The 15,054-nt window shown below is 47.6% G+C and overlaps 1 protein-coding gene across 1 annotated transcript in view; it reads left to right on the top strand.

The window, feature by feature from the left end:
* The window catches only part of LOC125119155 (early endosome antigen 1-like), a 62,234-nt gene that overhangs the window by 38,408 nt on the left and 8,772 nt on the right, over positions 1-15,054 (top strand). The window contains 1 exon segment of the mRNA XM_047766007.1: positions 5,937-6,042. Coding sequence (XP_047621963.1) covers positions 5,937-6,042 — 106 coding nt within the window.

Raw genomic sequence — 15,054 nt, 5'->3', positions numbered from 1 at the left:
GGAATGACAGTGGCAACTTATTTCCTTTTCCGTGGTTGGTTTCGCTCACATGGCCAGACCCTTAGGTCATCAGGCTCATTCAGGAGCTCCCTTTGGGTCCAGGTCAAGCTTCTTATTAGGATCTGGGTTTTTCTGCCCCCAGGGTCAAAGACCTGGCTTTGGAGACCAACTGGACTGAATCAGAATCTAGCCTGCAGCCCTCATCAGCTCTGTGACTGTGGACAACATACTCAAAACTTCTCTCGGATTCCAATCTGCAGATGTTTATGTGCTATCATCCATCTAGTTCATAGGTTGAAGTGAGACTCAAGTGAGACATGTCACCTGTTTAGTGTATTGCCCGTCATGCAGCAAAACACTCAACAAGTGTCAGCTGCTGCAGTGACTCTGGAGATGGTACTGAGGCTCATTTAGGGACTTAGAGTTGAGCTCTGTTGGCAGCAGAAGCACGGGCAAGAGTCAGAAATAGATCCCTAGAGCCTGGAGCCACACCTTTGCCAGGATGGCCGTTTTTTTTCCATACAGTTTCCCAGCCAGATCGACATTTGCTGGTGGTTTCTCCTGAGGTCTCTCTCCATGGCTTGTAGATGCCCATCTTCTATGTCTTCGCATGGTCTTCTGTCCACGCGTGTTTGTGACCTAATTTCCTTTTCTGATAAGGACACCAGTCATATTGGATTTAGGCCCAACTCTATGACTTCATTTTATCTCTTTTTTTCCCAAGAGAAAGAATGAATGCAATATATTTTAAAAATCACAATTAATGCAAAAATTCATGACGATGAACACAATACAAAATTTTAAGTAAATACAGGATGAGTATTACTAATTTTGCCTTATGTCTTGTGCTCCAGCATTACTCAGTATGATAATGCTTATTTATAAGCTGAGAAAAAATAAATATCTGGGGTACATTTTATCTCTTTAAAGACTGTCTCCAGAGTTCCTGTTCTGGTTCAGTGGTTAGCAAATCTGACTAGGAACTATGAGGTTGTGGGTTTGATCTCTGGCCTCCATCAGTGGGTCAAGGATCCGTTGTTGCCATGAGCTGTGGTGTAGGTTGCAGATTGTGGCTCGGATCCCATATTGCTGTGGCTGTGGTGTAGGCTGGCAGCTACAGCTCTGATTAGACCCGTAGCCTGGGAGCCTCCATGTGCTATGGGTGCAGCCCTAGAAAAAACAACAAAAACAAAACAAAACAAAAAGACTCTCCAAACCATCACATTCTAAGGTCTAGGGCTGGACTTCAACATATGAATTTGGGAGAGAACACAATTCAGTCTATAACAGGGAGGTTTTTTGTTTTTTGTTTTGGCCTTTTTACCTTTTCTAGGGCTGCTTCCCATGGCATGTGGAGGTTCCCAGGCTAGGGGTCTAATTGGAGCTGCAGCCACCAGCCTACGCCAAAGCCACAGCAATTCAGGATCCAAGCCTCATCTGTGACCAACACCCATGGCAACACCAGATCCTTAACCCACTGAGCAAGGCCAGGGATAGAACCCCCAACCTCATGGTTCCTAGTTGGATTCATTAACCACTGCGCCATGATGGGAACTCCAGGAGGTGCTTTTTTTTTTTTTTTTCTTTTGCTGCACTTTCATCATGTTGAAGTTCCCCACCCAGGGATTGAACCTGTGCCAGAGTTGCTCCAGAGCCACAGCACTGACAATGCTGGATTCTTAACCTGCTGAGCCAACAGGGAACTCCAGGGGGTGTTAATTTAAACGTTATTCCTTTATTAAGATTTTGATTTCCAGTTGTTCTTTATTAGTCTATAGAAACATTTATTTCTGTGGGTTGACGTTGTATTCTGTGACTTTGCTAAACTCACTCATTAGTTCAAGAAGTTTTTTTTTTTTTTTGGTAGATTTCTTGGAATTTTCTATATAGAAAATCATGTCATCTGGGAATAGGGATAGTTGTGGGATTTTTGTTTTGATTTTTGTTTGGCTGCAACTACAGCATGCAGAAATTCCCAGGCCAGGGATCCAACCAGAGCCACAGCAGTGACAACACTGAATCCTTAAGTGCTAGTCCACCAGGGAGCTCCAGGGGACAGCTCTGTTTCTTCCTTTTCAGTCCCTATGCCTTTTCTTTTTTCTTGCCTTATTGCACTAGGAGCTCCAGTGCAGTGTTGTGAAGGAGTGGCAAGAGTGGGCATCTTGCTTTGTGCCTGATGTTAAGAGAAAGAGCAGGAGTTCTTGTCGTGGCTCAGCAGCAATGAATCTGACTAGTATCCATGAGGACTCAGGTTCAATCCCTGGCCTTGCTCAGTGGGTTAAGGATCCAGTGTTGCTGTGAGCTTTGGTGTAGGTCAAAGATGAGGCTCGGATCCCACATTGCTGTGGCTGTGGTGTAGGCCAGCAGCAGCAGCTCCAATTAGACCCCTAGCCTGGGAACCTCCCCATGCCATGGATGTGGCCCTAAAAGGACAAAAGATAAAAAAAAAGTCACTCTGGTAGCTCTGCTTTCTGTCTTCTCTAGCATCAGCTCTTCATGCCTTACTGGGTCACTACCCCCTGCATTCTGTCTGTCTTTTTTTTTTTTTTTTTAAGGGCTGCACCCATGGCACATGAAGGTTCCCAGGCTAGGTGTCAAATCGGAGCTATAGCTGCTGGCCTACACCACAGCAACAGCAGGATCCAAGCCGCACTTATGACCTACACTACAGCTCACGGCAACCCCAGACCCTTAACCCACTGAGCGGGGACAGGGATCGAACCTGTGTCCTCATGGATACTAGTCAGGTTCGTTTTCTCTGAGCCACGACAGGAACTCCACCCCCTGCATTCTTAAAAAAGAAAGAAATCTTTTGTCTTCTCCATTTCCTCTGCTGCTCTTCACTATACAAAAACATAAAGAAAGCATCCTGTGGGGATTTTTCTGTCTTCCTTGGCAGCAAAACTCCTCCAAAGAGTTGTTTCCAGTTTTCCTGCTTCCAATTTCTCCCGAAGTACTCTTAGACTCAATCTAACCAGATTTTTACCCCTTATCAGCAGCTAGACAGATGTCAAGTTTTCACCAAGTCAACACACCCACACAGATCAGGAAGTAGGTGGTTGCCAGCTCCTCAGAAGCTTCTGAACTCACACCCACTCCCCACCTCTCAGATGCAACCACTGTCCAGACTTCCAGCCACAAACTGGTTTTGCCTCTTTTAGGAATTTATATAAATGGGATCACACGGTATGTATTCCTTTGCATCTAACTTCTTTTGTGTTGTGATTATGAGATTTATCCATGTTGTGATCATAGTTTGTTCATTTTTATTACTGATTATTATTCCCTTATATGACTAGACCATTTATTTTATTTTATTTGCTTTATAGGGCAGCACCCATGGCATATGGAGGTTCCCAGGCTAGGGGTTAAATCGGAGCTACAGCTGCCAGCCTACACCATAGCCACAGTAACACTGGATCCCTGACCCACCGAGTGAGGCCAGAGATCGAACCGGAGTCCCCCATAGATTCTGAAACTGGACTAGGCCCTGTGGGGCTCCTGGGTACAAGAAACTTTCTGTGTCCCCCCCCCCTTTTTTTTCTTTCTAGGACTGCACCCGAGGCATATGGAGGGTTCCCAGGCTAGGGGTCGAATTGGAGCTACAGATGCCGGCCTATCCCACAGCCACAGCAACATGGGATCCGAGCCATGTCTGTGACCTACACCACAGCTCACATCAATGAGAGATTCTTAACCCACTGAGTGAGGCCAAGGATTGAACCCACAGCCTCATGGATCCTAGTCGGGTTTGTTAACCACTGAGCCATGAAGGGAACTCTGCAAACTGAAGGTTTCAGTGCAGTTAAAGATAGGGTGAATAGGGGTTCCCATTGTGGCTCAGTGTGTTAAGAACCTGACTACAATCCATGAGGACAGCAGCTATAGCTCTGATTGGGCCCCTAGCCTGGTAACCTCCATATGCCATGAGTGTGACCCTAAAAAGCAAAAGGAAAAAAAAGGAAAGAAAGAAAAATAATGCACTTGTGCATTCATACCAAATTTTGCACACAGTTTTAGGAAATTCATAAATCCTAGAAACTATTCCTGAATCCCAGCTAAGACAACTTTGCTCCAGCAAGGTCTTAACTTTGACACACTGGAGGCTTGAGTATTTCTATTGTCTAAATATGTCCCCTCAGGATCCATACATTGGAATCCGAACCCCCAGGGGTTTTAGGAGGCGGAGTCTTTGGGAGGTGATTAGGCCTTTAGGGAGGAGCCCTCAGGAATGGGATGAGTGTTCTCAGACAAGAAGCCAGACAGCTCACTCACCCCCTTGGGCAGGCACCTTTGAGGACACTGGAAGGACAGAGTCTGTGAACCGAGAGGCCGGCTCTCACCAGACACAGAATCCACCAGCACCTTGATCCAGGACTCTGGCCTCCAGAACCATGAGAAACAAAGCTCTGTTGTTCCTAAGCCACTCGGTTGATGGCATTCTGTTATAGCATCTGGAAGAGGCTGAGACAGGTCCATAGACATGAGCCAAAGTCAGTCTCTGCTCTGTGATCATGGAGCTGTCAAGACTGTTGCACTTCCTTCCCAGGAAGATCTTGGGGTGTTATCCTTTTGTGTAGCTAAGAATGGAGGCAGTTCAGGCAGATCCCTTCTCTCCCTCTGGCTTTAAGAAGCCGAAGGCTAGGGGAGTTCCCGTCGTGGAGCAGTGGTTAACGAATCCGACTAGGAGTCATGAGGTTGTGGGTTCGATCCCTGCCCTTGCTCAGTGGGTTAACGAACCGGCGTTGCTGTGAGCTGTGGTGTAGATCGCAGATGCGGCTCGGATCCTGCATTGCTGTGGCTCTGGCATAGGCTGGCAGCTACAGCTCTGATTAGACCCCTAGCCTGGGAACCTCCCATATGCCATGGGAGTGGCCCAAGAAGCTGAAGGCTAGTGTCTTATTCGTGTCCTTTATCAGACTGTGGCCTCTGTCTTGAGCATCCTACAAAAGCAGAATTGGAGTGACCTTACATCTCAGCTTGTCTGGGACAATCCTGGTTTATGTCTGCGGTCTAGTGTAGTTTTTTGTTTGATCTTTGTTATTTGCTTTTTTAGGGCTGCACTTGCAGCATATGGAGGTTCCCAGGCTACAGGTCCAATCGGAGCTACAGCTGCCAGCCTACACCACAGCCACAGCAATGCCAGATCTGAGCCACATCTGCAACCTATATCACAGCTCCTAGCAACACCAGAATCTTAACCCACTGAGTGAGGCCAGGGATTGAACCTGCAACCTCATGGTTCCTAGTCAGATTTGTTTCTGCTGTGCCACAATGGGAACTCCTCCAGTGTAGTTTTTACTGTCACTTCCTTCCCTTCTCAAAATGTCCCAGTGAGAACAACAAATTAATGGTCACCCAAGTCAGAGTGAGCAGCCCTCGATCAAAATTTCTAGCTTTATTTCTTGCTCACCAGATAGACTCCATTTCCAAACCCTGTCCTTCCAGATTCCCACTGAGCTGCTACATCTTCTCTTCCTCATACTCACTGGTCCAGACTTTAATCTGCCTGATCAGGAGCCAGGACTCCTGGGGTGCTAGCACTAGCAGCCGGATGCAACTCAACTGCTCTGCGGAGTCGTCTTCATAAGATACTATCTGGTCCAAATGTCCATCTACCAGTGGTCCCAGCAGGGTATAGCGGGCACAGCCTTTGAAACCCTCCAGGGGGTCAAAGCCCAGCTCCACCTGCCCTTGCTCCAGGTGGTACTGCCTTGGTTTGTTGGAACCTGTCAGCACCTCGATCCGGATGACTTTGTGTGGCCTCTCCAGAATCACTGTCAGGTGGTTTCCTTTCATGGGATTGAAGGTGGAGTAGCACTCCTTGTTCAGTGTGTAAGCATACTGTGGTACATTGTCTGATATTGTCAGCATGTCTGTGATGATGCTGGCAGTGGGGTTGTCTGGTTCACCAAAGACCCTCTTCTTCTTTCCAGGAAAGCAGAAGTCCTCAAGCTCAGAATGTGTTTGGTCGAGGATCGAGGAACTGAAATGGATTGGCATGGTTTGGGCCAAAAGAAGACGGAATTCAGAGAGAAGCAGGTGCATTGGAGTGTCCTTTTGGAAAAGGAGGAAGAGAGAGGTCAGGCGGGGGAGGTCGCTGGTGTGGAAGACTTTCCCAGAGAGGGTCAGGTTGGAGAAATCCAGGATCACCCAAGGGAGGTTTTTCCAGGCTAATAACACCCAATAGACGGTCGAGATAAACTTGGAAATGAGAGAAACCTGGTCTTCCAGCAGCAGAAAGTATTCAGAGAAGTTGGCGGCCAAGTTCATGAGGAGGGCCAGATCCCTTTTCTGCTGGTTGTGAAGGCCTTTGCAGGGCGAGGGCGGATGAGCCTCATCCAGATCTTCTGGGAGAGGGGGGCCGCCGAGGTGGCTGTGGACCACGAGCAGCCGCTGGGCCTCCATGTGTGCTCTGAAGAGGTCTGAGATGTTGGCCGCAACCTGGCTGAGCCATTCCGGCTCAGAGTTGGACAGGCAGACCAGCACCACAATACACTCCAGCTCCGGTTCTGAGGAAGCCTGGAACAGAAGCTGCAGGGTGTTCAGCAGACGGGTCCCTTGGGGATGCTGCGTTGAGGAGATGCCCACAGTCAGCAGCTCTGGGGAGTGTGGAGGGGAGTGAGAGGTGAGTTGTGCCCAGGCCCCTCTGCCCATGGCTGCCCCCGAGGCCAGGACCTGGGCCAAACTCACAGTTCCCTTTTCTGGGAGAGCTCATCTCTGCGCAGTAGTCAGGTGGTTTCTTTGATCACTACTTGGAAAGGCTGCTGGGGAGTCCTTGCGAGGACAAGGCTCCCTCTGAGAGGAAAGGCTGTCAGGTACCAAAGGGAAGTTTGCTGGCCTTGATCTCAGCATCATCTCAGTGACTGAGGAGCCACCAGGCCTGGATTGGAGGATCCAGGGCTGGACCCAAGGGTCGTGGCACTCTTGTGCCCATGGTTCCTGTGCTCCCTGCCCTGAGCGAGTTTCACAGAGGGGGCCACACCTGAGGCATGTGGACACAGGCTACGGGTCAAATCAAAGCTACCACTGCCAGCCTACACCACAGCCACAGCAATGCAGGATCCAAGCTGTGCTTGTGACCTACACCACAGCTCATGGCAATGCCAGATCCTTAATCCACTGAGCAAGGCCAGAGATGGACCCTGCATCCTCATGGATCCTAGTTGGGTTCTTTAACCATTCAGCCACAATGGGAACTTGGATGAGTACCTCCTTACTGGCCATTCTGAGCCTCTGGACATTCGTCATTCAAGGGGGTGGCAGCAGGAAGAAAATGCACTTGGGCTTATAACCTGCCCCATATTCCAGTTCTGCAGCGTGGCCCTGCCTCTGAGCACCCATCTTTCTTGCCAGATCATTTCCCCTCTTCACCCCCTCTTTTTGGCCACCCCTAGGCATACAGAGTTCCTGGGCCAGGGATCAGATCCCAGTCACGTGTGTGAGCTTCCTACGCCACAGCTGCAGCAGTGTAAGAATCCTTTAAACCACTGTGCTGGGCCAGGGCTCAAACCTGCATCCTAGTTCTGCAGACACCACCTATCCTGTTGTGCCACAGCAGGAGCTCTGCCCTTCCTCTTTCTTGGTGGAATAGTATGTTGTCTCACCTTCCCCCAGTCTGATCCCTGCCTCCCATGTACTCACTCTTTTCCTGGGGAGGGGCTCCCACCAGGAATCTGTACTCGGCATGTTGGAGTAGAGGGGAGGTTTTCTGCAAGTCCTTGAAGGTCTTCAGAAGGTTCTTGATTTCAGAGATGCTTTGCTTCTCATCTAGCTGCCCCAGTACCACCTTCTTTTCCTCCTGCTCAGAGTAAGATAAGCATCAGCTCTGAGATTTTTCCTTAGATCTCTGGAGTCGGTTGAGGGTCAGATCCCCTTTTGAGGCCATGCCAGGCAAGCCCCAGGATATAGTCAACCACTATCCCCCCCATCATGGGGGCACACAGGGCTTTTCAGAAGCAGTGGTGGGACCTGGAGTCAGGGGAGGGGCCCCTCGGGTGTTGTGTGGAATGCTTATGGGAAAGTCCTGGGCTTGTGTAGAGCGAGAAGGGGCCCATGCCTGCCATGGCCCACATCTAACCCCCTTCCATTATCAGGCTGGCAGACATCACCTAACTCGGCGTGGACTGTGCTAGGTTCTGCGACAGCTGCTGAAGGCTGGTTCTGTCCCCAAGGAAGTTACACGTGGTACCTCCATTCTAAAGTCCTTTCTTTGGCTCAATTCTGAGCACACATACACACATCTCTGACTCACTGCCCACATCCACTTAGGCTGTGCTCTGGAGGAAAACCTGGACCCTGGGGCTTGCATGTGACCTGTGCTGGATTGGTGGTCTCCACGTGCAGGGGCTGTAATCGGGGCATTTTTGGGGGGTTTCCTACATGTGATGGGTGGGAGTTATGATGGCTCTGGCTCTGGAGAGGGATGTAACCTCACCTAGGCAGGCTGCCCATGGGCCAGCCACACCAAAGAGCATGACCTTGGCTGCTCTCTGCACAGGGAAAATGCCCCCTTGTCTTCCTCACCTTTATTCAAACCCAACACATATTTCAAGGCTAGTTCACCATTATCTTTTCTCTAACCCTCTCCTGATTCTTCAACAGCGTTCCTCTTAGAACTTCCATGGTGACTTTAGACTGTTTGTGTAACTGAAAATATACCCACCCCCCCATCCCCAAGGGTTAGTGTTAGGAGTCCAAGCTCCACCTCTGGAACTCACCATGGATAAACTGTACTTAGGATGCTCTGCATTTTTCTCTTGGAGGAAGTGGCTCAGGAGGATCAAGGACACAGCAACCAAGAAGCATTTCCACAGGCAGTTCTGCATGGTGCTGGGGCCTGAGAAGCTCTGTGGAGGTGGCAGGCAGTGGGTCCTGGGTCCTCCTGCCCCCTTCGCCCCTCCCCCAACACCACTGCCAGATGACTCCCTGCCCTTTCCCACCCACTTCAATCTCCTCATACATACATGCAGCAGCCACCAGAGGGGAGACAAAAGTCCTGGAGTTTGGTTCTGTCCAGCTTCTGCCCTCCTCACCTCCCGTCCAGGCTTCCAGGTGAGACCAGAGAAGTTTCTGTCATTTCTTCACTCTTGGAGCAGAGACCCGACCAGAAGGATGTGTTGCCAGGAAGAGGAAAGCAAGGCTTAGGGATGAATCAACCCTTCCCCAAACTGCAAGCTCAAGCCAGTTCCCACCTGGGTGTAATTGGCCAATAAGTTGGGTCTCATCTCTTAGCTCCCCCCTTACATTTGTGGCTGATTCTTCCCAGGATCATGATTGGCAGATTCTTCAGTTTGGGATCAAATCAGAAGGACCAAGGGAAACTAGTTCGTATGCAGATTTCTCCCGTCCTGGAGTGGTGCAGAGGATAGAAAGCTAAAAGCAACTAGAACCTTCTCATCCTGTGAAAGTCTTTACCGTGTTTGGAAGGCTAGCTCCACTGGGGTCTTTGTATCTCATAGAAAATGTGGCTTAAAGGTTTATCAGAGAGCAGGGATTCCTCTGAAATCAAGGAGAAAAGACCTCAATGCTGCAGGACAGGGGCCCAGTGGGCTCTTCAGAGGTAGCAGCACCTAGACACCGCTCCTGGGAGACCCTGCTTGGCAACCATTGTTCTCTTTGAATGGGGACTGCTCACCACACCAGCCTCATAACAAGCACCTGCTTCTGGATGAGGCAGGGATACAGTTGGAAAGCCAGCTTTCCAGCCTTTTCTCTCAAACCCAGAAGATTGGAAATGAACGATCAGTCTGACTCAAATGGATGAGGATGGAGTGTCCCCATCCTGCCCTACCCTGCCCAGGCTGCAGTCACCCCAGCTGCTGGCTGTGTCTTGTACTCACCCCAAATGGCTCCTCAAATCTTCAGTTCTTTCCAAGGCCCAGAATGGCTCAAAGGGCCTCTGAAGTTGACTTTTCTTCTCTCTTTTTTTCCCCATTACTAAGAATATATTTCATTTCTTTCTCACTCTTCCATCCCCTCACCATGCTTAGCTGAGCATTACATGAACTGTAGTTGTAGCCTTTCACTAAGAAAAGAAGATGACCAGAGACATCCTATCTTGCCTCTTCAGCTTTTGAGATGCAAAAAATAGAATTTAGGATAAGATTTTACATAGGGTTTTTTCTTTTCAGGTTTTTTTTTTTTTTTGGTCTTTTTAGGGCTGCACCTAAAATTAGGTATTGGGTTGAGTTTCATTTCTTTGCACTGATGGTGGTTCCCAGGCTAGGGGCCGAATCAGAACTGTAGCTGCTGGTCTACATCCCAGCCACAGCAACACCAGATCTGAGCTGCATCTGTGACCTACACCACAGCTCATGGCAATGCCAGATCCTTAACCCACTGAACAAGGCCAGGGATCAAACCCACATCCTCATGGATCCTAGTTGGGTTCATTAACTGCTGAGCCACAATGGGAACTCCCAGATTTCCACATTTTTAAAGGCTGCAGAATACTTTATTGTATGTGTTGTTTATACATCACATTTTCTTTCTCTATTCTTCTGCCAATAGACATTTAGATTGTTTCCACATCTGGGCATTCTGAACACTGGTGCAGTGGACATAGGGGTACAGATATCTTTTTGAGATTCTGACTTCAATTCCTTTGGACACATACATATTGAAAAGTGGAACTGCTAGATCATAACTTAGTCTTTTTTTTTTTTTTTTTTTTTTAAGGCCTGCGCTTGTAGTACATGGAAGTTCCAAGGCTAGGGATCTATTCGGAGCTGCAGTTGCCAGCCTACACCACAGCCAAAGGAACTCAGGATTCGAGCGGCACCTGCAATCTATGCTGCAGCTTTTAGCAACACTGGATCTTAACCCACTGAGTGAGGCCAGGGATTGAACCCAAGTCCTCATGGATACTAGTCGGGTTCTTAACCTGCAGAGCCACCGGGTCATTATTTCCCTCCTGTTCGTTCTAGTTTTAATTTTTTGAAGAACTTTTGTAACGGCTGCACCAATTTATATTCCCACTAAGTGTACAGAGTTTCACTTTCCCCCACATCCTCACCACAAGAAATGAGGTGATATCTCATTGTGGTTTTGGTTTGAATTTCCCTGATGACTGGTGATATTGAGAATCTTTTCATGTACCTGTTGGCCATATGTATGTCTTCTTTTGAGAAATGTCTTCTTTGATTTTTTTTTTCTTTTTAGGGCCAAACCCATGGTGTTTGGAAGTTCCCAGGCTAGGGGTCAAATCTGAGCTGCAGCTGCAGTCCACAGCCACAGCACTGCAAGATCTGATCTACACCACAGCTCACAGCAACGCTGGATCCTTAACCCACGGAGCAAGGCCATATATTGAACCTGCAACCTCATGATTACCAGTTGGGTTTCGTTATTGCTGAGCCACAATGGGAACTCCCTTTGTTCATTTTTAACTGTGTTATTTGGTTTTTTGCTATTGAGTTATATGAATTTCATACATATTTTGGATATTAGCCCCTTATCATTTAAATGGTTTGCAAATATCTTCAATTCAGTAGGCTGTCTCTTCATTTTGTTGATGATTTCCTTTGCTGTGCTAAACATAGTGCTACTTTTATTTTTTATTTTTATTTATTTATTTATTTATTTATTTATTTATTTATTTTTTAGGGCCACACTTGTGACATATGAGGTTCCCAGGCTTGGGGTTGAATCAGAGCTGTAGCTGCCGGCCTACACCACAGCCACGGCAATACAGGATCCAAGCCGTATCTGCGACCTACACCACGGCTCACAGCAATGCCAGATCCTTAACCCACTGAGTGAGGCCAGGGGTGGAACCCACATCCTCATGGATACTAGTCAGATTAGTTTCCGCTGCACCACAATGAGAATTCCTCGTGTTACTTTTAAAATTTAGGTGTTTGTCTCAAATTCATATTTGCATATGGAATGAGGTAGGGGTTGAGTTTCATTTTTTGCACTGATATCTATTTGTTTCAGCACCACTTTCCCTTACTTTTTTTTTTTTGGTGGTTTGTCTTTTTTTTTTAGGGCCACACCTGCCGCATATGGAGATTCCCAGGCTAGGGGTCTAATCAGAGCTGTAGCCACCGGCCTACACTACAGCCAGAGCAACACCAGATCTGAGCCGTATCTCCAACCTATACCACAGCTCACCAAAACACTGGATCCTTACCTTGCTGAGCCAGGCCAGGGATGGAACTCACAACCTCATGGATGCTAGTCAGGTTCCTTAACCACTGAGCCATGACAGAAACTCCTCTCTTACCTTTTGATTTACTTGGCATCTTGTCAAAATCCAGCAACTGTCAGCCTGAGGCTATTTTTACTCTAAGCATTTCTGCAGTCTATTTTTGCTACACTGTAAATAGTATCACATTGTGTCCCCTCCCCCCAGCCCTGAGGTCATCATGATAGTCTCCTACTTATTCTTTCTTTTTTTTTTTTTTTTCGTCTTTTTGCCTCTTCTAGGGCTGCTTCCCAGGGCATATGGAGGTTCCCAGGCTAGGCGTCCAATCAGAGCTGCAGCCACTGGCTACACCAGAGTCACAGCAACATGGGATCCAAGCTGCATCTGCTACCTGCACCACAGGTCACAGCAATGCCAGATCCTTAACCCACTAAGCAAGGCCAGGGATCGAACCCACATCCTCATGGATCCTAGTCAGGTTCGTTAACTGCTGAGCTATGAAGGGAACTCCAGAGCTTTCTCTATTTTGAATGGTGTTGTTTTGTTAGAATTCTTTGCATATTTTGAAACAAATCCTTTGTTGTGTATGTGTTTGCAAATAGTTTTCTCTCAGTTTGTGACTTGCTTTTTGATTTTCTGAGTAAGGCCTTTCACAGAGGAGAAATCTTTAATTTTACAAAATCCACTTGACCCCTAGCCCAGGAACTTCTGCAGCCCTAAAAAAACCAAACCAAACCAACCACTCTAGGAGTTCCCGTGGTGGCACCCACGGGGCAGGTGCAGTCCTGGAGGACCCTGCTTTGCACAGATGAAGGGAGTTGAGGCTCCTCAGGCCCATGGCTTCTGCTTTGCTGGGATGATTGGTGGCATCTCTGCTGTCAGAGCTCTGTCTTCTTCAGACTTCAGGGGCTTTCAGCTTTAGGACATCAAGGGGCAGTGTCTACGCTGATGGGAGCCAGGTTTCCTGCCAATTGGGTGGCACAGGAGGAAAAGGTGAGCAGAAGCTTTCAGCTTCCCATGTGCACCAGAGGGGGGTCCACCTTCAGAGGATGCAGGAGGGGCTCTGGGTTGAAAGCTGGGTTTTTTTGGTCCATTGTGTGTGTGGTATGGATGGTGTCCACTGTCTTTATGTGGTATGTGGTGTTGAGTTTTCCCAGCAGCACTTCCTGTGGGGACAACATGGCCTTGGCCTCTTTGTCGTGAACACACTGACCCGCTCAGTGTGGGTTGAATTCTGGGCTCTGTCCTCTTGCTCTGGGCCAGGCACCTGTTTTTGAGCCAGTTCCACAGTCTGTTGGTGACTGTAGCTTCACAACATAGAGTGAAGTCAGGCTGGGAGACGCCTCCAGCCTCTTGTCTTTTCTGAGGGTCGCTTTGGCTCCTTGGGGACTTTTGTGGCTCCACACAAACTGTAGGAGGATTTGCTCTATTTCTGGGAAAACGACTGTTGGAATTTGGGGAGGGGCTTGCATTTACATGTTCATTTCCTTGGGCAGAATGAACATTTGAACAATGTGAATTCTTCCAAGAGCACATTTATGTGTGTCATAGTTTTCAGGGGCTTCATCACTGTCTGAAAGTGTTTCAGTCTTTCATGTCCTTGGTTAAATGTATTCTTTTGTTCCTTTTTTCCCTTTTTTGGCTGCCCTGTGGCATGTGGAGCTCCTGGGCCAGGGATCAGATCTGAGCACAGTTGCAACCCATGCCGCAGCTGTGGCAACACTGGATATATATATAATGATTTTTGTTTATTTTTATTATAGCTGGTTTGCAGTGTTCTGTCAATATTCTGCTGCACAGCATGGTGACCCAGTTACACATACACATTCTTTTTTCTCACATTATCATGCTACATCATAAGTGACTGGATATAGTTCCCAGTGCTACACAGCAGGATTTCATTGTTTATCCATTCCAAAGGCAAGAGTCTGCATCTATTAACCCCAAGCACCCCATCCATCCCGCTCCCTCCCCCTCCCCCCTGGCAACCACAAGTCTCTTCTGCAAGTCCATGAGTTTCTTTTCTGTGTGTGGAAAGATTCATTGGTGCCATATATCTGATTCCAGATACAAGTGATATCTTATGGTACTTGTTCTCTTTCTGACTTACTTCACTTAGTATGAGAGTCTTTAGTTCCAACTGTGTTGCTGCAAATGGCATTATTTTGTTCTTTTTCTGGCTGTGTAGCATTCCATTGTGTATATTTACCACCTCTTCCTAATCCAATCATCTGTTGCTGGACAGTTAGAATTTTTCCGTGTCTTGGCTATTGTGAATAGTGCTGCAATGAACATGTGGGTGCATGGGTCTTTTTCAAGGAAAGTTTTGTCCAGATATATGCCCAAGAGTGGGATTGCTGGGTCATATGGTAGTTCTGTGTGGTTTTCTAAGGTACCTCCATACTGTTCTCCATAGTGGTTGCACCAACTTACATTCCCACCCACAATGCAGGAGGGTTCCCTTTTCTCCACACCCCCTCCAGCATTTGTTACTTGTGGACTTATGAATGACAGCCATTCTGGCTGGTGCAAGGGGGTATCTCATGGTAGTTTTGATTTGAATTTCTCTAATAATCAGGGATGTTGAGCATTTTTTCATGTGCCTGTTGGCCAACTATATATCTTCCTTGGAGAAATATCTATTTAGGTCATTTGTGCATTTTTCAATTGGGTTGTTGGCTTTTTTGCTGTTGATGTGTATAAGTTGTTTGTATATTTTAGAGATTAAGCTCTTGTCAGTTGCATCGTTTGAAACTATTCTCTCCCTTTCTGTAAGTTGTCTTTTTGGTTTCCTTTGCTGTGTAAAACTTGTCTGTTTGATTAGGTCCCATTGGATTAGTTTGGCTTTTATTTCTGTTGCTTTGGGAGACTGACCTGAGAAAACATTTGTAAGGCTGATGTCA

Source organism: Phacochoerus africanus, unplaced genomic scaffold, assembly GCF_016906955.1.
Source record: "Phacochoerus africanus isolate WHEZ1 unplaced genomic scaffold, ROS_Pafr_v1 Scaffold_16, whole genome shotgun sequence".
NCBI classification, from domain to species: domain Eukaryota; kingdom Metazoa; phylum Chordata; class Mammalia; order Artiodactyla; family Suidae; genus Phacochoerus; species Phacochoerus africanus.
Note: the sequence above shows the minus strand (reverse complement) of the source record. Positions and strands in the feature narration are given on the sequence as shown.